This window comes from Triticum aestivum, chromosome 2A, assembly GCF_018294505.1.
Source record: "Triticum aestivum cultivar Chinese Spring chromosome 2A, IWGSC CS RefSeq v2.1, whole genome shotgun sequence".
NCBI lineage: Eukaryota > Viridiplantae > Streptophyta > Magnoliopsida > Poales > Poaceae > Triticum > Triticum aestivum.
In genome coordinates this window covers 731,620,379-731,642,244 of record NC_057797.1, presented here as the reverse complement: position 1 = coordinate 731,642,244, position 21,866 = coordinate 731,620,379, and the positions used below count along the sequence as shown (strand labels likewise).

The 21,866-nt window shown below is 41.2% G+C and overlaps 1 protein-coding gene and 1 pseudogene across 8 annotated transcripts; one reads left to right on the top strand and one right to left on the bottom strand.

Annotated features, from left to right (window-relative positions):
* Positions 1–1,984: 1,984 nt before the first annotated feature.
* Positions 1,985–3,795, bottom strand: LOC123190658 (uncharacterized). 8 transcript variants are annotated; one of them, XR_006496469.1, is made up of 4 exons: positions 3,085–3,478; positions 2,785–2,842; positions 2,567–2,676; positions 1,985–2,401 (listed from the first exon to the last, which is right to left on the bottom strand). XR_006496469.1 is itself a non-coding variant. In XM_044603337.1 (2 exons), exons 1-2 carry the CDS (start codon positions 3,231–3,233, stop codon positions 2,089–2,091), a joined length of 462 nt encoding a protein of 153 aa, XP_044459272.1. In that variant the 5' UTR covers positions 3,234–3,479; the 3' UTR covers positions 1,985–2,088. The 8 variants fall into 8 exon arrangements, 1 of the variants encoding a protein (XP_044459272.1); XR_006496467.1 differs by having other exon boundaries at positions 2,785–3,701; XR_006496466.1 differs by having other exon boundaries at positions 1,985–2,676; positions 3,085–3,475.
* Positions 3,796–9,421: 5,626 nt separating this feature from the next.
* On the top strand, positions 9,422–20,639 carry LOC123191939 (L-Ala-D/L-amino acid epimerase-like; annotated as a pseudogene).
* The last annotated feature ends 1,227 nt before the right edge of the window (positions 20,640–21,866 follow it).

Here is a 21,866-nt window from a genome sequence, read left to right as displayed (position 1 = left end):
TATCATAGATGGCTTCATTTATTAGCTCGTAGAGTCATCTTGTCTTGAAAAGCGCTATGTTACAGTAACATATTATGTTACCACCTCTCATTAATTACTTGCCATATAAGCAGAATTTTCTCAAAGTGCGCTATGTTACTAAGTTACTCCCATTATGACTAGCCTAAGCACTGTTGGAGCACAGAAGCAACAACATTAATGCTCGGCCAGTATATAATAGACTATTGCCTATTGGTTTAATTTACATTTTGAAATCGTGCTGCATATATTTGACCCTTTTTTTGTGTGTGGTGGCTTGTGGCTATGTTTGAAAAAAGGAAGGATGATACAGGATTAATTCTGGACCATCGCAAAAAAAAAGATTAATTCTAGAGCGTAAGCTTTAGCCTTGAATTCAGTTTTCTGTCATTCTCTGGTTGAAACTTGAATGTGATAGATTGTCCATTTTCATCCAAAAACTGTCTGCAATGCAGTTTGATTGGTTAACTTGATAGATTTTCCCTTAAAAAAGTTCATTGCATATTAGAAGTGTATATAACAAAAGTGTTCATTCTATATTATCCAATAATGTTCAATGTGTATGTATGTACTAATTTTCAGTATATTTTCGAAATCTTAAACGTGTACTGCGTCTTCTTCGCCCGTCCGTACGAAGGATTCCCCTGGATCTCGCCGGGGCACACGCTCTATGGAAGTCGCCAGTCGCCACCCTTGTCGGTCGTCCTCGTCACCAGTCAAGGCCCTCGCCGGCCGTCCTTGCCGCCGGCTCCACCCATACCATAGCTGCACCCCCCGGTTGCAGCTCCGCACGGCGATGGTTGTAGTTTCGGTGGCGACGGTAGCAGCTCACCGGTGCGCTCGCCACCGCAGCAGCAAAACAAGATAGCGGTTGTAGCCGAATAGGACGCAGTAGTAGCAAATCCCCCCGATGACGCCGATTGTTTCTTGGAGCAGCGTCCCCCGTCCTCGCCACTGGGGCGCGTGGGTCCATTGTCTCGATCTGAATGGCAGGGGTGCTGTGTGCGTGGATGCGACCGGCCGAAGTTTCGGTCGGCGCGTTGTCGTAAAACGTTTTCCATACTAAAAAGTTCAGTGTCTATTTAAAAAAAATGTACAGCATTTAATGTAAAAAAAATTACCGTATATCGTAAAACCTATGTAAAGAAATCTCGCAAAAAAAACTATGTAAAAATAGAAATATGCAAAATAATTAAAACAGACGAAACCCCAATATATGAAAAAAGATAAAGAAAAAATAAAATAAACGAAACAGCTGAAAAAGTCCGGCCCGGATGGAAGGCAACTTCAGCAAAGCTGATCGTCGACCGGCCAGGAGGTATCTTTGCCTTGTCTCAAAAAAAAGGAGGTATCTTTGCCACACGCAAAAAAGGAGGCATGTTCCTCAGAAAAAAAAAAGCAGGAGATATCTAAGACGACGAGTTTACAAAGAAAACTGCCTCTTTTCTGACCTAGTGATAGAAGTGGTGGAGTGGTCGGCATGTGCGTGTTTCATACAGTTAGTTTCAGGTTCGAATCACTTCTCTGGCTCAGTGACAAGTGGGACCCATACAGGAAAGACCGAGAGTGTCAGGTCAGCTGTCAAGCCACCTACACGAAGTTAGCAGCGACAGAGGGTGCACCGTTAGGATTAACGGAAATTGTACGAATGCGTGCTGTTAGAAAAGTTAATGTACCATTTTTCTGAGGTTTTTTAGTTTGTGTATGATTCTGTTATTTTGCTGCAAGTTTTTGTATTGCAGGTGTAATTAACTCAACCCGTTAACAGTCGCTATAAAGGCGCACGAAGGGCTATGCCACCTGGACATAAACGGATGACGGTGGCACTGTTCTGCCTTTTCATTCCGTTCTGTTAGGAATTAATTAATTAGGTTAATTAACTATTAATCACTGCTATGTCGGTGCCATTTTTGGCAACTGCCTCCTTTTGTAACCGCCTTGTAAACTGGGTATAAATACCCCAATCTTCAATCAATAGAATAACTGTTCATTCATATATCTGTTTTCCATTCGCTCCTCTCTCTCGATTCTCTCTAACACGTTATCACGCACGCCTCTTCCAGAGATCAATTAGGCCAAGAACTCGACGGCTCCACCGTCCCTGACCCTCCCTCCGGCCCCAAGGACACGAGGACCCTCGGCCTCGACAGCGCTCCAGCGGCGCAGCACCAGCGCGCGATGCAGGCGGCTGAGGCACCCCATGGTTGACGACGCCCTCCTCTGTATGCGCGTCGAAGCGGCGCCCTCCGGCGCTTCAATCCGCCACATGACTGCCGACGACAGCGGCGGCAAACGGCAAGGCCTCTCTATGGCCAGAGGAGGCCACTCCGGCGATCTGCAATTGCCGCAGACGATGACTGGAGAAGTCTGGAGAAGTTGGCTACTAGAGTTTCGGCCACCACGCGATTCACGTCGAAGACGAGATGTTCCTCGTACAAAAAGGAAAGAAACTAATCAGGGAGATTGATTGATTGATCTTGTCTTCTTGCAATCATCAATTAATAATCTAACAATGAATTGTTTTTCTCCTGTATGTATATGCGCTCACACGAATCTCACGAAGAATTGATCAATCGTGAACTACAAAGAAAGAAGAACCGATGGAAGAACGCAGCGCCAGCCTCCATCGATTCAAGAATTGGAAGCCTCGAACACACTCTGCCAAAGGACAGAAAATCAATCAATTGAGCGGATTTATCATACTCCAAGCAGGAACATCAGAACTTGAAATTGGGCACAATTTTCAATTACACAAGGAAGACGCACAGAAAAGGATATGGGCGTTGGCATCCAGGATCACTCGATCGAAAATCCATACCAATAACTGCCAAAAAGAAGACAGAGGATTGAGGAGAAAAATCGTCCTCACAGACGAAACACCAAGTTCGGCCAAGAACAGAAGAAGAGAAAAGGGGATCACATGAAAAATAACGAGGATCTGGGCCGCCCCTTCTCCAAGACGATGAAGCATTAATTTATACAAACACCAAACTCTCGATCTTAATTGCTACATCATCAGGTGACCATATTCCATTCTTTTTGCTCTTGCACACAAGACGCACTAACCTCCACGCCGAAGTTCTCAACGCCGGCCCGACGCTGCTTCCCCTGGCACGAGGGCACCTGGGGCTAGAGGCCCCCGGCCTTCCCAGCGGCATCCTCCAGCGCTCGTCCGAGCGACCACCTAAGGCGCTGCAACCGCACCCGAAGATCATCGGCGCTCGACGCGAGTGGGCGGCCAACGTACTCCGGTGCGGCACAGTTTCCTGCGCATGGCGGTGCCCTCAGGCGCTGTGCGACACGGCCTCGCTTCCCAAGCAGCGGCGGTGGCGCAACTACCGGCCGGTTCGCACTGAGCGGCGGCAGTTACCAGTGGCCAGGAAGCACACACGGGAGAAGAAATTGGGGATTTCTTATCTCTTTGGTGGATTTTCAATTCAGCCCTTAGATTCGAGCCTAATCTAGTATAAGTCCCTTAAAATATCTGTGTAAACCACAGTTTAACAGGTCTCTGCCGTTTAGCCCTCTGGCTTGCTGCATTTTAGAACCGGGCCATTAGGCCAATGGACTTTGCTGTTTAGTACTCGAACTTACTCTTTTCAACAATTTAACCCTATGGTTATCGTAGTTTACAATCTAAGCCCTCGGCTATAGAAAAATGTATGTGGTTGACCTCAGTTCATCCTAAATTTCATACAACTTAATTATACACCATTTTACAATGTGTAAAATTGTCTTGTGAAGCCCTCATGTCTTCATATATTTGTATGTATATAATTTTTTTTGGTCCATATGTATTACCTCTGTAATACTATTGCAAAATAATGGTTTGCTTAAATTCCAGACTATATTCCTTTGAATTTAAGATATCATCGATGTCTTACCACAAATATTCCCTATGACATGCGTTTTGGGACAACAACTATAAGTTTGCAACAGAAACATATTTTTCTTGCAAACGCAGACATAAATTCAAATAAGAATTATGAAGTGTCATGCTTAATATGACCGACTCAAATATTATTTGTGAATCACAAGGTATTGGTGGCATCTACTGCACAATTTGCAGATTATCCATCACTATTGTGAGGTCTACGTCTTATCATTTTGATAAGATGACTACCTTCAACGTGCTCTTCCAAATTAATATTAGATGTGACTATCTCAAGATATCATAAGGTAATACTGGCATCTACTGCGAAATTTGCAGATTATCCACTATTACTGTAAGGTCTACATCATGTCACTCTGACAGATGATTACCTTCAAAGTGATTTCATACATTTTACATAACATAAGGTAATAGAATTATGAACATCTATTGACAAAAGTCAGACTATGTTTTCTATTACTGCGAGATCTATACCAAATTGGTGATTATCTTCAAAGTGTTATTCTATATAAATTGAGGTCTACACATATGGTTATAAAGCATCAGTTGTTCTAAAATTGGCTCCTCTGAAGCATTTGTTGTTGTTCACTAGAGTGATTTACTCTCATAGTAAATATTGTTCTTGCACACTTGATGTATGCCGAAATGGTATTTTTGGGGGTGCTAATCAACAATTTAAGCCCCATTTTGCTTGAATATGTCATAGAAAATTACGCAAATATTTGCATACCATGGTGATTATTTTCTATTACATTGGTAAAATACATGGCAATGGAGCCTATGTCACTATTTATAATTATAGTGTCGTTCATCCATCAAGATGGATCCCATAATTTATAGCAACGATTGAGTGTCTCAACACTTTTGCAATGTCCACATCACATTGTGGTAATGTATTCATAGTGACTAATCAATGTTAAACATGCAACGTCTATATTTTTGGCGGTGACTCTAAAGTTGCAACGTTCATATGCATTTTATGTGTCACCAACTTCACTTAGTTCTCAAACTAAGTACATAATGGATGAATTTTTATTCACCCTGGATATTCCCCTTAAGATAAACATGATGCCATGAGCACATCACGAATGATCACCCATTCGTTTTCAAGACCTCAAGTCTACCGCAACTCACAATTCTGTCACTTAATCAACTTTCAAGTTGAGATCCCGTGATCAAATATTTTCATATGCAGATCCGGTTGAAAATTCCTTATACAATTTACCTCCTCTTAAGATGGTACTACCATTTTTACGATGAAGAAACATGGAATTTCTTAAAATCATCAGATTCACCCAATGGGTGTTATACCATAATTTAAAATTCATGCTAGTATCGAGAATAGTATGCAAGTTAGTTGTCACAAAATAGAACTATGAGGAATTCGAAGTAAAGTGGAGGCTAATAGACAACCAAAGACGGAATTATCTCTTAATAAGAATCGGTCATTTTCAAGTGATCAAAAGACAACTCTCAAGTTTAGCAGATGCGTGGTTATATAAATATTGTATCTATCATTACCAAACCCTCAAACATATGGTCGAACCACACCACAAATTTATTAAAAGGCCAATAAGTTCAATGGGATAAATTTGAAAAATTGCAAATAACAACCAGATTCTGGTAAAGAATTGTTCTCAGAATCTTCATCAGAAGGAGGACCAAAATCTAGTCCAGAAAATGGAGGATGAACTCATTTGCACTCAATAATATCGGAGACCTTAGGTAATCTCCTAATTATTCCCAAAAATAGCATTAACCTATACTTCTACTACTACATGTAGTAAAATGTCCAATATCATATCCCTTGGATACATTATTCAATAAATTTGAATGTATGTTTCAATTCATACTCATTATTGTTGCGTACACAATGATTTTCTAAGTATTAATAAATTAAATATTAGGCTTGATAGCCTTGTCCATCCTGGCTTGGAGATGATTAGAAAATTATTGACAATTCTATTTGATCACAACTTAACAAGTTGCAAAATATCCCAAATCATCAGATTTTACGCGCACTACATGTGCCATAGGGGATATCAGTTTTAAGGCACTCTCACCTTAAAATTCTAAATGAGCCACTCAATCTTCCTTGAATACATTAAGAAGACATATGTGGATTAGTTAACCATTATGTGGAATTATTTAGATACTTCATGGTACTCATAGGAACATTTATAAAATGATTTCAAGTGTGTCTCTTATCACACACAAACATGCATGATCTTACTAAATAAATTGCTCAACTTATCAAAGTAGGAGCAAATTCTCCTGAAAACAGGATTGAAAAACCCATTCGAATGGACAATGTCATTGAAATCATTTCACAAGCAATGTCCGATTATATTTTTGTACTCTATGTACATACCCAGAATGGTTTAACTAAATTTCTTATCAAAGATAGTGAAATAAATTACATGACCAATCTTAAAGAATTGTAAATTTACCAGCCTCTTGCTGGACACATACGGCCTTACACACCGTAAGTATGATCTAAATCATACCAACTGCATTTCATACTACTTTCCCCTTGTAGTAACTACGTGGAAATCAACAAAGTATTTCCCATCTGCGATAATTCGGTTACATACCGATATCACCACTCCAGCATACATCAATGGGCACTCACAGAAAATCAGGGATCTATGTGAGGAATAACAATTTATCTGTCAATCAAAATTATTCATAGCCCGTATGTTGATTGCATCAGCAATAAGGATATTTTCCGGCATTAGGGGGAGATAAGTACCACAAAGAATGCCAAGAAATAAATTATAAATGTTATTGAAATTCAATCATTATATCCACGTACTCAAAGAATCTGAACTATAAGTTTAGAGAATCATATATATGCAACACATTGCAAATTTGCCACATACATTTACTAATGACAAGGTGTCACTAAATTCTATATTCCTGCAGTAAAGTGTCAGAAAGAGTGGAGGTACCTGATAAACCACTCTTCTCCCCAAATGAGAGCAAGAGGGGGAGAAAATCTGACAATACGAGATATAACTTCTCATATGTTTCCGCGGAAACAGAGGAAATCACATCCTCAACTAGTAAATGTAATTCAACATCAAGTTGAAAGACACCTCACTGGATGCTCATCATCCAATGCCCGGCATAAAGGTGCACAAATGTTTTGGTGCCGGGACATCGAAACACCTTGACTCCATTTGTTGTAGGAAATCACAAGGAGTTAAAAAGGAGTACATATTTTATCCACAAACTTCAATGATTCCATCAGGATCATATAAACTAAAGACTACATTTGTCGACATATATTTCTTCTCAAATTGCTAAAACCTTTTGGGCCCAGAACCAAAATCCATGGTAGAGTGCCTCTTGCACTCATATTGGTTCACATAAAAAGGAAGCAAGTAATGAAGGATAGCACTCGCTCAACAAATGAGTGGTATTTACTGCAGTAATACCTACTCCTCATAAGTATCTTCCATATGGAATACTAAAAACTTCTCATTCATAGACAAAGTCAATGAGGTGGTGAGAAAGCGAGGCTTGTAGCAAAAGGGTTCACGCAGAGATCCGACATCGATCACGATGTGACATACCCTTCTGGTATTAGTGGAATTATGTTTCGATACTAAATATCATAGGCAGTACGAATAATACCATGCAGTTAATGGATGCAGTGACTACATACTCATATGGATCACTCATTTCGGATATCTATTTTAAAGTTCCTGAAGGGCTTAAAATTCCGAATCCAAAGATAAATCGTAGCATGTTTTGTGTAAAACTTCAAAGTCACTCTATGACTTGAAATAGTCGGAAATCATATGGTACTACCGACTAAATGAGTTCCTTCTTCAAAGGGATTACTCAAAGAATGATGATTGCTTCTGTGTTAATAAGGAAATCCAAAATTTGTTTTCCTTATATCACTTAGTGTATATCGATGACTTCATCATCAATGTCTATACAAGACCTAAACATATACAAAATCATCTCAAGGCGGAAAATTTGGATTAAACCAAATTTAGCTTAAGTTTACAACTTGAGCATTCTCTCAAGAATACATATCAGTCTACATATATCCAAAACATATTTGAGAAGTTCAATGTGGATATATCACACCAACAAAACGTATATGGTCGATATGAGGAATATTAACTTATATCTCAAGTTCATAATAAATCTTGAACAATTCCATCAGGAAAATCAAGATTTGACCATGATATTGGCTCTTTACTTGATCCCAACAAAGCCATATCAATGACTGAATTTGATGGAATAGCCTTCTTATGGAATTCATATAAATAGAATTTAATGGCTACTTCCCCTTATCATTCTGACATAATTACTTTATCTAAAGGCATTGAAAATATGGTTGGCTTAGCAGAATGATTAACCACACTCAAAACCATGTGGTTGAGATTCATCAGAGTAACATAACTTGATTTATCAAGATGCTACCACTTGTATTACTCAATACATACAGGTTATATGAAGAGCAATATCACAAAGCACATTGCTCGAGATCACTTATCCTCATGAATTATAGAAAAGTGATGAAATAGTTTGCAAACAAAATATTGGAAAAACCGACATATTATTCATAATGTCATGATCATGTCAATGTAATTGATATGAGACATCCTCCAGATTTGCAAAGTTCAGGGGGAGTAATCTCCCAAAGTATAACCTGTTAACAAACATCAGATTACATATATTGTACTCTTTTTCCCTTCACGAGTTTTTCCCTAATGGTTTCTCATAAAAGGTTTTTAATGAGACAATATAGATATAAGTGTTCATATATGTCATATCATTTTCTCCTTATATTTTCCCATTGGGTTTTAAAGGAGTTTTCGATGGCATATATAATCGCACTCTTTTCCTTTATGAGTTTTCTCTCAAAGTTTCTCATAACGGTTTTTAACGAGGCATGTCATATTTTTTTTCCCTATCGGGGTTTTTAAAGAAAGTACTCAAGACATATTAATTGTTCTCTAAACTCATTGATGATTTTTCTCCTTCTTCAAAGGTTTTTATCATATGAGTTATCAAGAGACAATAATCATTATATGTTGCATCATTTTCTCCTTATTATTTTTTCCACTGGGTTTAAAGGAGTTTTAGCAACATATCTGCACTATTCTCCTCATATTTTTCCCACAGGGTTTTTGGAGGAGACTTTCAAAATGAAGATGATGAACGTTCAAGGCAAATACATACTAGGAGGAGTCTATCAAGATGATGTATATTCACAAAGACAAGCATTGATTAGGGGGAGTGTTAGGAATTAATTAATTAGGTTAATTAACTATTAATCACTGCTATGTCGGTGCCACTTTTGGCAACTGCCTCCTTTTGTAACCGCCTTGTAAACTGGGTATAAATACCCCAATCTTCAATCAATAGAATAATTGTTCATTCATATATCTGTTTTCCATTCGCTCCTCTCTCTCGATTCTCTCTAACACGTTCGTCGCTGCCCCCAGGCCCCAGGTTTCCTTCGACTAGAAGGAAGAGAGGTCCCAGATGCGGCCGCCCCGTTCCAACCCGCTTCTTCTTTCTTTCTCTCTCGCAGACCCACTCCACTCGCGGCGGCGCGCCAGCCGCCTCCGCACCATCTCGTTGTCGCCGTCGCCGTCGCCGTCTCTCCCGACGCTGCAGCAGCCGATGGAGGCGTTCGGCTTCGACGCGCTCAAGGAGACCTTCTCGGTGGACGTGGCAGCGGCTGAGGCGCGCCCGCTCAACGTGCCGCTCGCCACACCCTTGAACATCGCCTCCTCGCGCCTCGAGGACGTCGCCAACGTCGCCGTGCGGGTCGAGCTCTCCAGTGGCGCCGTCGGCTGGGGCGAGGCCCCGGCCCTCCCCTCCGTCACCGCCGAGGACCAGCCCGCTGCGCTCGCCGCCATCGCCCGCGCCTGCGTCGCGCGGACCGCGACCCTCGGCGCCGTTCGGGCCGAGCTCTCCAGCGGCGCCGTCGGCTGGGGCGAGGCCCCGGTCCTCCCCTCCGTCACCGCCGAGGACCAGCCCGCTGCGCTCGCCGCCATCGCCCGCGCCTGCGTCGCGCGGACCGCGACCCTCGGCGCCGTTCGGGCCGAGCTCTCCAGCGGCTCCGTCGGCTGGGGCGAGGCCCCGGTCCTCCCCTCCGTCACCGCCGAGGAGCAGCCCGCTGCGCTCGCCGCCATCGCCCACGCCTGCGCTGCGCGGACCGCGCCCCTCGGCGCCGTGCTCCAGGACGTCGCCGATGCGCTCCCCGGACACACCTTCGCCTCGGTGAGACATCCACACCTGTTTGTCTTCATACTCTTGGCAAGCAATTTTGGTTCAGTTTTCGGTACAATTTTGGAGTTTGAGGAGTTCTACTCCACAAGACAGACTTCAGAGTTTAGAAGTCAGTTCTTTTAGCGGATGTAGATGGAAGGATGGGGAATTTATTTTTGGATCCTAGGCCTTGATGTAGATGGAGAACTGAGAACCAACTTTCCTTTGAAGGTATGGTTATCAAAATTTCCACTGCAATGAGTTCAGCATGCTTAGCAGCTTAGGTATGCTTATCAAACACCGTGACAACAGACATCACGGTATGGTTATCAAAATTTCCACTGCAGTGAGTTCAGCATGCTTAGCAGCTTAGGTATGCTTATCAAACACCGTGACACTAGTGCAGAACCGGGCAATAGCACCGATTCGTAAGGCCCTTTAGTGCCGGTTCCATAACCGGCACTAAAGTGTGGGCACTAAAGGCCCCCCCTTTAGTACCGGTTCAGCACGAACCGGTGCTAAAGGGAAACCACGTGGCACGAACCAGCTCCAGGGGCCGGGAGCCCTTTAGTACCGGTTGGTAATACCAACCGGTACTAAATGTTTGTGGGTTTTTGTTTTATTTTTTATTTTTCAATTAAATTTGTGTTATCAATTTAATTTAGGATTGTTTTACGTTATAATGAGTTGTAGTCGTCATCATCATCATCATCGAATATTAATAAATAAATAAACTCTAGCTAGCTAAAAATCATCGTAGTCGTCATTAATTACCACTATTTAATCATCATAGTCATTACCGCTCTAATCATCACCAACATTGGCTAGCTTAAATAAGAAACATTCACTTTGTAACAGAAGCAAAAATATCATCGAGTTCAACATAATCATCACCAACATCGAAGTTCAGGACAATACAGACATGAGAGAGGACAAGTACTAATTAAGAGCATGAACTAGCTACTCCTACTGCTCCCTCTCAGGTAGAATAGCATAGAACATGTATAGCTCTCCTAATTCATCATACTGGAGCATGCAGATGAATCTGTCTCCTAATCTTGGATTGCGCTTCTCCTTGCTGCCCCCTAGTACTTCTCTGCGATCGTTAACAATTTTGCTCCAATCTTTCACTATTAAGCATTCTTCGCTTTCAGAAATCCTGAATGCACTCATGTGCAATGTAGAAAATCTTGGTCGTAAGCTAACCATTGACATGTGACCTTTTGTCTCGATCCACTGAGGCACAACTGTCATCGAAAGTCCCTGTTAAAGAACATCATATAGTAATTAATATACTAAGCAATGAAAGTTTAGCTTCAAAAATAATGTATGCAAAAGATGCACTAATTAAGGACAAATAGTTAAAATGTTATCATCTTTCGATTATAGATGTGATCGTAGTTCAATACGATCACCATTGGTCGCACGTTTTGAGTACTAACATTTCTAAGTTCAGGAAAAAAAATTGTCTTGACAGTATTAAGATCCTCAAGCCATGAAACATAATGACTTATCTCCTTGCAGTTTAGTTGAGTCCCGGGGCAGTAGTAGGTCCTGTCTACCAAGCGCCGGACATGTTTGCTTGAACCGAAATAAGCTGACAATACAAATTAGTTGTCAACTATTTTTGAATAAACTGTATCAAAGACATAAACATATGCATGCATGGTTGAGAAAAACTCACATAATGGTAGAACTGGAGGCGTTTGCACATCGACCTAGATGTCTATATTACCTTCAATATCATCTTCCGGACGAATATCAAAGGTGATAACCATATCAGGCTCAAATGCATAAGCCTTGAATAGTGCTTGCCAAGTTTTGCATTCAAAATGGGTGTATGTGTCTCCATTATATAATTTGACGTTGAAAGTATACTCATGCTTCGTCTTCAAGTAAACTCTCTTTACCTCCATATCATCTATAGCACTAAAACCTATCTTATCCAAGACAAAAATTCTTGCATGGCTGGGGATGCGCTAGTAAAATAGTAAAAATTTAAAATTATAAGTTGAAGCAAATGAAGCATAAGTCATGCTTTAAAATTATAAGTTGAAGCAAATGAAGCATAAGTTTTACATTCAAATAATAATTGCCGTTGTGACTTACTGTATCCACTTCGAATGTCTCATTCAGCTTGATGCTGAAGCGCCTACCATCAACAAGGAAATTTCTGTCGCACAGGCCGCGCTGGTCTTCACAGTGTTCGCACATAATGAAATCTTTTTCGTCGTCAGATGACATTTCCTATATGTTCATATAGGTGAAACATTAAACACTTATTACTATCTAACATTAATTAATATCTAGTCAATTCAAATATATATCTAACTATATTCATCTCTAATAATTGATATTACTATATATTTAACTTTTCTATCTAATTCATCTAACATTCGACATTAATCTAACATTTATATAAACTCAAAATATATAAAAACATTAAATAAACAGAAAAACTCATTAATAAATAATATTTTAATTAGATCATCAAATCTCAGATACGACAATTTTCTTACTAAAAATAAACTAGTTATATTAATTATTCAACTAGTTCAAATCTCAAATACCTAAATAAACTAGTTCGACAATTTTCTTACTAAAAACAAACTAGTTATATTAATTATTCAACTAGTTCAAATCTCATATACCTAAATAAACTAGTTCGACAATTTTCTTACTAAAAATAAACTAGTTATATTAATTATTCAACTAGTTCAAATCTCACATACCTAAATAAACTAGTTCGAAAATTTTCTTACTAAAAATAAACTAGTTATATTAATTATTCAACTAGTTCAAATCTCACATACCTAGCTAGCTAATTAATATCTTATTAAATTTTCTAAAAAACAGAAAATAAGTAAAAAAAATGTGTGTGTGTACGTGTGTGTGTGTGTATATATGTGTGTGTCTGCGTATGTATACGTACACGTACTGCAGTGCGCGGACCCGTACGCCGCCGCCCTGTACGTACAAGCGGGGGCGGCGGCGTACGTACGGGCCGGGTGCGCGCGCGACGCGGGTACGCGAGAGCGAGAGAGTACGTACGGGCCGGACCGCGGCGGGCGACGACGGGCGGCGGGCGACGGGTGACGGGCGACGACGGGACTCGAGCGACGCGCGGCGTCGTGAGAGGTTGGAGACGAAGAAGTGGGGAGATGTAACTGAATTTTCGTAAGTGTTGTATATATAGGAGAGGCCTTTAGTACCGGTTGGAGCCACCAACCGGTACTAAAGGCCAACTTTGGCCAGGCCAAGAGGCGGGAAGAGCAGGCCTTTAGTACCGGTTGGTGGCTCCAACCGGTACTAAAGGATGGTCTTTAGTATCGGTTGGAGCCACCAACCGGTACTAAAGGCCTCGCGCTGCCACCCCAAAGTTTAGTCTCATCTCGCCGGGCGAAGTGCAACCGCACTGGTTTATAAACTCAGCCGCGGCTACATATTTGAACTCCTCTATATAGCAGGCTTGTGGGCCTAAAATTTGTGCGCTGCCCTGTGAGTCTGCTGGGCCTTTAAGGCCTGTAATTGCACGCCCGTGGCCTAGCAGGCCCACAGGGCAGCGCCCCAATTTTTTTATAGTTTTTTTTCTTTTCTGCTTTATTTTCTTCTATTTATTTCTGCGTAGTTTTTTGTATAGTTTTTTCTTTTCTGTTATATCTATTTTCTTCCATTTGTTTGTGAATAGTTTTTCATCTAGTTTACCAAAATTCAACATTTTCAGAGTTCATTTTGTAGTGATTTTCAATTTCACGGCCATTTTGTAAACGACTGAAAAATAGCAAATACAATTTTTTTCTTTTCTGCTTTATTTTTTCTTCTATTTATTTCTGAGTAGTTTTTTCTTTTCTGCTATATTTATTTTCTTCTATTTATTTCAGAGTAGTTTTTTTATATAGTTTTTTTCTTTTCAGCTATAGTTTTTTATATAGTTTTTTTCTTTTCAGCTATAGTTTTTTTATATAGTTTTTTCTTTTCTGCTATAGTTTTTTTATATAGTTTTTTTCTTTTCAGCTATAGTTTTTTCCTGCTATTTTTTCTTTTCTGCTACTTTTTCTTTTCTGCAAAACTTGATGGTCAATGTATGGAGTTATAACCAAAGTTTTAAAAAAAGAAATGCCGACGTGCAATTAGTTTTTGCCATAACAGAAAAAGTACGGAGTTGTAATAAGTTATTAAAAATAAAAAAGAGGTGCAATGCTCGTTAATTTGCTTCAAGCCTTTCGGAATAGTGTAAACTGCACTGCGCATAGCTCCGTACAGTCTACCATATTCCTGAAGGGTTGAAGCTAAGCAACGTGAGCATTGAGCCTCTTCTTCATCGTCTCTGCACTCAGGGCTTATAAACCGCTCCTAGTCCCTCTCTCTTCGCGAGGTGGGACTAAAAAACAACTTACTAAGAAACTGTGGTACTGGTTCATCCATGAACCGATACTAAAGGTGCTCGTGGGGCCCCAGCCTTACCTGACACAACCTCATTAGTAACAGTTCGTGGCACGAACCGGTGCTAAAGGTTCGCCACGAACCGGTACTAAAGAGCTCCTCCCGCCTAGCAGTTGGAACCGGTACTAAAGAGCTCCTCCCGCCTAGCAGTTGGAACCGGTACTTAAGAGCTCCTCCCGCCTAGCAGTTGAATGGTGCATACTGAATGCACAAAAAGTCTGGAGTTGTAATAAGTTTAAAAAAATGAAATGCCTTTGTAACAGATGAGTTTAATTTCGTCATAAACCCGAATACTTCGAAAGAGATTATCCAGTTTGTAAACGAAGTGCATCCAGTTTTTGCCGTAACCCTCTCTACTTTTTTGAACATGATATGTGGGTGAAATGATGATATCATGCCAAGTTTCAACTTTTTCAGAGTTCATTTGTAGTGCTTTTCAATTTCCAGGTCATTTAGTTCTCAAAACAAATCATTAAATGCATGAAAAATAGCAAATGAAGGCATAAATGGTGGAAAGTTGATGGCGTCGCTTTGAATGGTGCATACTGAACGCAAAAAATATAAGAGCATTTAGATCATGATCTTATATTTCTTTACAGTCTGAATTGTCAATATGATCTTATACATCAAAAATACTTTGATCATCAATGATCTTTTTGTGTACAATCTGAATTGTCAATATGAGTCCTCAATGATTTATAAACCGGTGAAGACTCATATTGCGGCCACAAATTCTACACATAGAGTTCAATGAAGACCAAGTGCTTGTGATAGTTTGAGAAGTAACATATTTAAGGTGGTAAAAGCCTTGTTAGGGGAGCGAGGTGGGACTAAAAACAGCTTGCCATAACCTCATTAGTACCGGTTCGTGGTACGAACCGGCACTAAATGGTGATGGTGGGGCCATAGCCTGACCGCAGGCTGACACAGCCTCTTTAGTACCGGTTCGTGGCATGAACCGGTACTAAAGGTTCGCCACGAACCGGTACTATTGATCGCCGCCACGAACCGGTACTATTGATCACATTAGTGCCGGTTTTATTACAAACCGGCACTAATGTGCTTCACATTTGACCATTTTTCTAGTAGTGTGACAACAGACATCACGGTATGGTTATCAAAATTTCCACTGCAGTGAGTTCAGCATGCTTAGCAGCTTAGGTATGCTTTATCAAAATTGCTAAGTTCATCTATTTCTGAATTTATATTCCAATTGTGACCCCAAATGAAGCCGCTCAATTGGCTGCAAAATATCGAGGACAAGGGTTTCAGACTCTGAAGCTCAAAGTAGGGAAAAACTTGAACTCAGACATAGAAGTTCTGAAGGCTATATGGCTTGTGCATCCCGACTGCTCATTTATCTTGGATGCAAATGAAGGGTACACAGCAAACCATGCAATTGAAGTTCTTGACAGACTAAACGGTTTGTACTCTCACTATGTTCAATCTTTTCACTCTTAAATATTTCAGTCAGTGTGATGTTCTATGGTGTTTTAGTACTATAACTTATTTATTTCATTGGTTTCAGAAATGGGAGTGACTCCTGTACTCTTTGAGCAACCAGTTCATAGAGATGACTGGGAAGGTCTCCATGATGTTAGCATTGCTGCTATGGAGAAATACAGAGTTGCTGTTGCTGCTGATGAAAGTTGCCGCGGATTACTTGATGCTCAAAAAATAATACATGGAAATCTTGCTCATGTTATTAACATCAAACCGGAAAAGTTAGGGGTTCTTGGAGCCCTCGAAGTAATTGATGCCGCAAGAAAAGCTGGTATTGCACTTATGATTGGTGGTATGGTCGAGACTAGGATTGCCATGGGCTTTGCTGGCCATCTCGCTACTGGGCTTGATTGTTTCAGGTTGGTTAATTGTGCAAATTCCCTTAAAAAATGATTGCTTCTAAAAATTATGGTATTTTACAACTAAAGACACTAGGAAGTTCAAACTAGAAATGATGGCATGAAGTTGTAGACATTATGTCTGTCAGATCAGGTGCTTAAACGGTTCTTCTTCTTTTGTGGTTGCGGTTTTATTGACCTGGACACACCTCTTTTATTGTCCGAAGATTCAGTGTACGGTGGCTATGAAGGTATTCTTACACAAAATCCTGTACAGCTATTCTGATGCTTATGTGCTGATATCTGAAAGCAAAATGCCGCTCTATTCATGTTTGTTCAAAATCTATTGTTCTCTTCTTGGCAAGCTATGCTATGGATCTTCAGATTAACAAATCAATATAATCAGATTATTATCTCTGCTCTCTAGCCTGTAACTTACTGTCTTACTCGACTTCTATTATCAGCTTCTGGACCTGTCTACAGTTTAAGAATGCTCGAGGCCATGGCGGTTTCCTTCATTTGGACAACAATAATGGATGGGTATGTCACAGCTCACTCATGAACCGCCATTTCCGGTAGATATTGTTTGTACCTAGGCGAGGAGGGGGAACAGCCGCGCCCGAACGAGGTCGTCCCCGGAGCCCGCATCCCCGTCGTCGACCTTGCGCACAGGGAAGGTCACCACTGCTGGTCGAGGTCGCCCAGGTCGAGAGCGCGCCCACCGGCCTGAAGCTCATCCAGGAGCCCTGAACTCAAGGTCAGCGGCGGAGATGGGCGTCCCTACCAATGGCTCTCCAAGAGAGAGGAGCGAGAACATGATGGCGGCGGGGTGTTCGATCTGTGGTCCACTTCGATGCGGGACGTGGAGGCGCGATCCGACAAAGCCTCCCGACGCTCCAACCGCCGCTTCCCATCAACGCCAAGGAGCAGCAGCCTCCCCAGGTCAGTGGTGCCACCCCCTGGTTTTTCCCATACCCAGATCTCACTTGTATGCCTGCACACGTAGTCTGATGTGATTGTTTGATAAATGCGTCTCTACATATTCAAAGGTTTTGCATTTCTCTGTTTTATTTTTAATTGTATACTTTGTTGAAAGAAGTGAGGAATTAAAAATTAACTTCTATTTTCTCTGAATCGGGCTTGATTTTTGGTACAGATTCTATGATGATTGATGCAAAGTCCGTGTTGTGCTCCTATGATTGAGGTTGGATATGCTTGATGTCCAAAAAAATTTAGTGATGCTTGCTTGAGCGAAATGCCTATTGATCATACTAACACAGTACTTCTCTTCCCAATGTGATACAGGTATAGAAGAAACAGCAGAAAATTGAATACATTGTTCTCTGTTGCGTCGAGGATTGATTTCAGCGCAACCTTTCACTGAAATCATATAAACATGATACTGTAGACGGCAGCCACGAATTAATTTTCCTTCATGATGTCTACATGACCTTTTGAGCGTTTGGATATGATTTACAGTACTTTGGCTCCTTCAATTGTAGGGTCTTCAGGATGGGCCTTCCTATCCATTCTTATCGGATAAATTAAATATATCTCATGGAAATCTAGGTATGAGATGTTTTTTTACATCTGGTGTTCTTTACATATTAGTGTGTTGTAGCAGATTTAGTGACAAAAACATATGTCATCCTGGAGCATTGATATAATTACATTTGCTCATTTTTTGTTATGTATTTTGTTTAGAGGAATTGCTTCTGTACTTGACAGATTAGGAGCTGGTGTTAGGTTCCAATGGATCAGTTTTTAGTTCTTGTTTCTTAAGGTCTGCAGAGGTTAGAGGAGTAATTAGTCTTCTATGTTTCTCTAATGAGTGTGTCTGAATGCATACATATAGTAGATGAGCAATTGCCATCTGGATGTGCATAAAGTGTTCTTCGTTTTTTAGCGAGTACACGTGGATGTGCATAAAGTGTTCTCTCTCTTTTTAACGAGTATATGTGATACATAGAAAATGTATATGGTGGTTTCCATTCTGGATTATCTGGCTGGTACATGGAGCTTATTTAATTTTCCACTATTATGGCATTATTTGTACTGCTTGACATATCATGCCCCCTTACTTCCTTCGTGACCTCCCACTACTTCATCTACCGAAATGATTAGGCAGATCTCGTTTTTTCTAGCATTAAACCTGCAAAGAAAAGAAATCTTCTCTGGAGGAATTAGTATTCTCTGTTTTTCTAACGAGTGTATGTGAACTCATTCAGACAGTAGAGGAACAGTTACCATTCTCTTTGTGTTTTAGTAAGTATATGTGGATGCACATCAAGTGTTCTCTGTTTTTTATTGGGTTATATGTTGATGCATAGAAAATGTATATGAGGATTTCCATTCCGGTATACATGGGTAGTACATGGAGCCTATTTAGTTCACCTGAACAGTAATACTTATTCACAGATTTTGTTAGCTTGCTTCAAAGTTTATTAATCCGGTTATGGCGTGGTTGCCTATTACTCAAGATGATCTCATATTAGCTTCAGAGGACATGTATGTTGCGTATTTTTGCCCACTGAGCACACACAAAGAAATGTTTCTATCGATATCATTAACTGAAACATATTCCATTTTTGATCAATCGGTGGATCTGACTAATATAGATATATTGTAAGAGATATTATTCACGTGCCATTTTCTTATTTCGAGTAAGCTTGAAACTGATGGTCTGAGTTGGTTTGTGTATTGAGTTTCTTTACAGCCTGAATCTAGAGAAACTAAGTAGAGGGTCGCCTTTTGTGCAGGAATTTGCAGCAGTTCTGGTCCCTGGCGCGTGCTCCTCCGCTTGCCCTCTCGACCCTCCCCTTGCTCATCGCCATCCATTTTATTCAGAGTATAGATGGCGGGCAAAACACCTAAGCTCCAGGTGAGCTCCTACTCTACCCTGTAGGTGTCGTAATTTGTATGATGTTTCCGTTATTAAGTTTTGCAATCTAATGCCTTGCTCTACTGTTTTCATTTTTAATCTCAATGTTTTGAATTTTATCGGTCAGAGGAGACTTGAATGATTCATGGGAATTGGAATGTGGGGGGTCTCAAAGAATTTTTATAAATAAAAATCCAAATATCAACGTTTTCTCATCTCGCTCGATGGTTGAGGTCTTATAGAGAACATCATCGGTATAATGATGTTGAGAGCAACCTGCCAACATCATTTTCTCCAGAACATTGAGAACCGATAGGATTCTATTTGTATTTACATTGACATTCTCTCTCCTTCGACTAATTGAACATTGAATTAATGTGGTACATGCATCCTACTTCATATGAGCAGCGCTCATGTTTCGAAAAAAATAAACAGTGTGAGTTTACTATTAAAGTGGATGCCTTGTTTCTCTAGGAATGAGCTTAAAAAACACATGAGCTACTGTGACTAGGTGGCCACTTGATTAGGTGTATGTGTTAGTTTTATGTTCTCTAACATGTTAGGCGTAGGCAGTATTTTTGGACTGAGACTTGCTCCTGTTGTTTGTTTCAGATATTCAGTCTAAGATCTAAATTCCACCAATATGTCTTTTGTTTACGTTTCCTGGTGTGTTTTAGATGAACCGAATCACTTGTGTTTATATGGATACTAGCTACTTTTACTTCAGCACATGAAGAACGAAATCTGTATGAGTATTTTTTAAAGCATTTCTACATAAGCAAAACATATCAAGGGGCAGTATGCTGGAATAAAATCATACATACAAATTTGTTTCTAGAGCAAGGATGAAAAGCACTCCATACACACCCACAAGGATGATGATCCATCTGTTGCTAGGATGGTGGGACTTGAGGTCAAACTGCACAGATTTACATTCAACTTCACTTGTTGATAAAGCATATACTTGATGGAATATACATAAATATGTGTTCTTTCTTATAGGTATGCACCAGATTCAAGGATCAGCTACTTGATGAAATATACAGGAGACTCTCCTACTCAACATTACCTTAAAAAAAGAATCAAGGATCAGTTCAATGGGAATTGGAATGATGAAAACACTTGTTTGAGCACATGTGATCCTCATAATAGCATATTTGTAATAAATCAATGTAGTCAAATCACTTTTTTTAATAATTCTGTAGTAAAATCACTTACTGTTGTGTATAAGTGCCATTAAGGGTCAACCTAGATCTGCCGAGGTGCATAAGCTAGATAAGTGCGCACATGAACGCTCAGGAGGCGTGCCAATGACACGCCCCAGCCACTAGTATTTTTCAATCATACTTGCCCACCCCCTCCTCATCTCATCCTGGACATTGTATTCAAATTCAGCGTCCTTTGCCCTAATCGCATTGAACGCTCTATGGTTTTGGTTGCATCATTGATCGACTGTTACCAGTTTTGCTTGCCGCATATTATTTTTAAGGACCGTTTCGTGAATGGCACGTCCTTTATCGTCCTAAAGAAACTGCCCACAACACTGTAAATTTTGCTAATGCTCATATAGCTCTTCCTCAGTTGTTTAACCAGGTCCCTTGTGTAACTATCTATGTGCCGGTGTGACTTCCGATGCAATTCTCTCCATAGTTAACTGATAGATCATGGATGTGACCTGACCTGTGCTTGCACACATACCAGCCAGCATCATCTGACCTCAGCAGCCGCATCATTGCTTTGCACCCACACCTAGTGACCTGATGTTAGAACATCTCTAGCAGACCCCGCAAAAAGCCTTGACCCGCAAAATAACTGCCAAAATGCGGGTCGGCGCGGAAAATCCCGCCTGAACAGACCTCGCAAACGCGGCCAGCCCGCAAAAAACTTTGAGGGGCACGGAAAATCTTGAGCCCAACCCGTGAATACGCTGCCCCCCCCCCCCCCGGCCCGTCGGTGCCCTGCATATTGCGGGAGCGGTTAGTGGGGAGAACATTTCAGCCCGCGCTTTTCCCCACCAACAACCTCGCCCCGCCGCCTAAGATTCCGGCGAAAGTAGCCGGCGGGAGCACGCCGAAAGGCCGCCACACGCACGAGGTTGCCCTCCGCCCCCCCCCCCTCCTGTGTCGGCGGGCCAGGAAGTTACGACCCTTCGTCGCGGGCGGCCGGATTTGGCTTTTCTGGCCGCCGATGGCTGCGCCAAGCGATGGAATGGTCGGGGAGCATCTCGCGCAGCCCCGGCAAAGTCGCCTCGCCGCATGCAGGTACGGGTTCGTCCTGTCACCGCCGTCGACGGTTTGGGGGCATGAATTCGGCCGTCCGTCGGGCTTGGCGCTTGCGCTGAGGCTTTATGGCTCGCCGATGCCGCTCATACAGTGCGACGAGTGCACGCAGACAGTGCTGCGGCTAACTTCGGGCACGCCGGAGCACCCTAGATGGGTGTTCTTCAAATGCGAAAACGACGGGGTACGTGCTGTTTTCATTCGGCTCATTTCGATAGCTCATTCTTTGGTTCAATTGCGATAGCTTATTTCGAACATCATCATGTGTG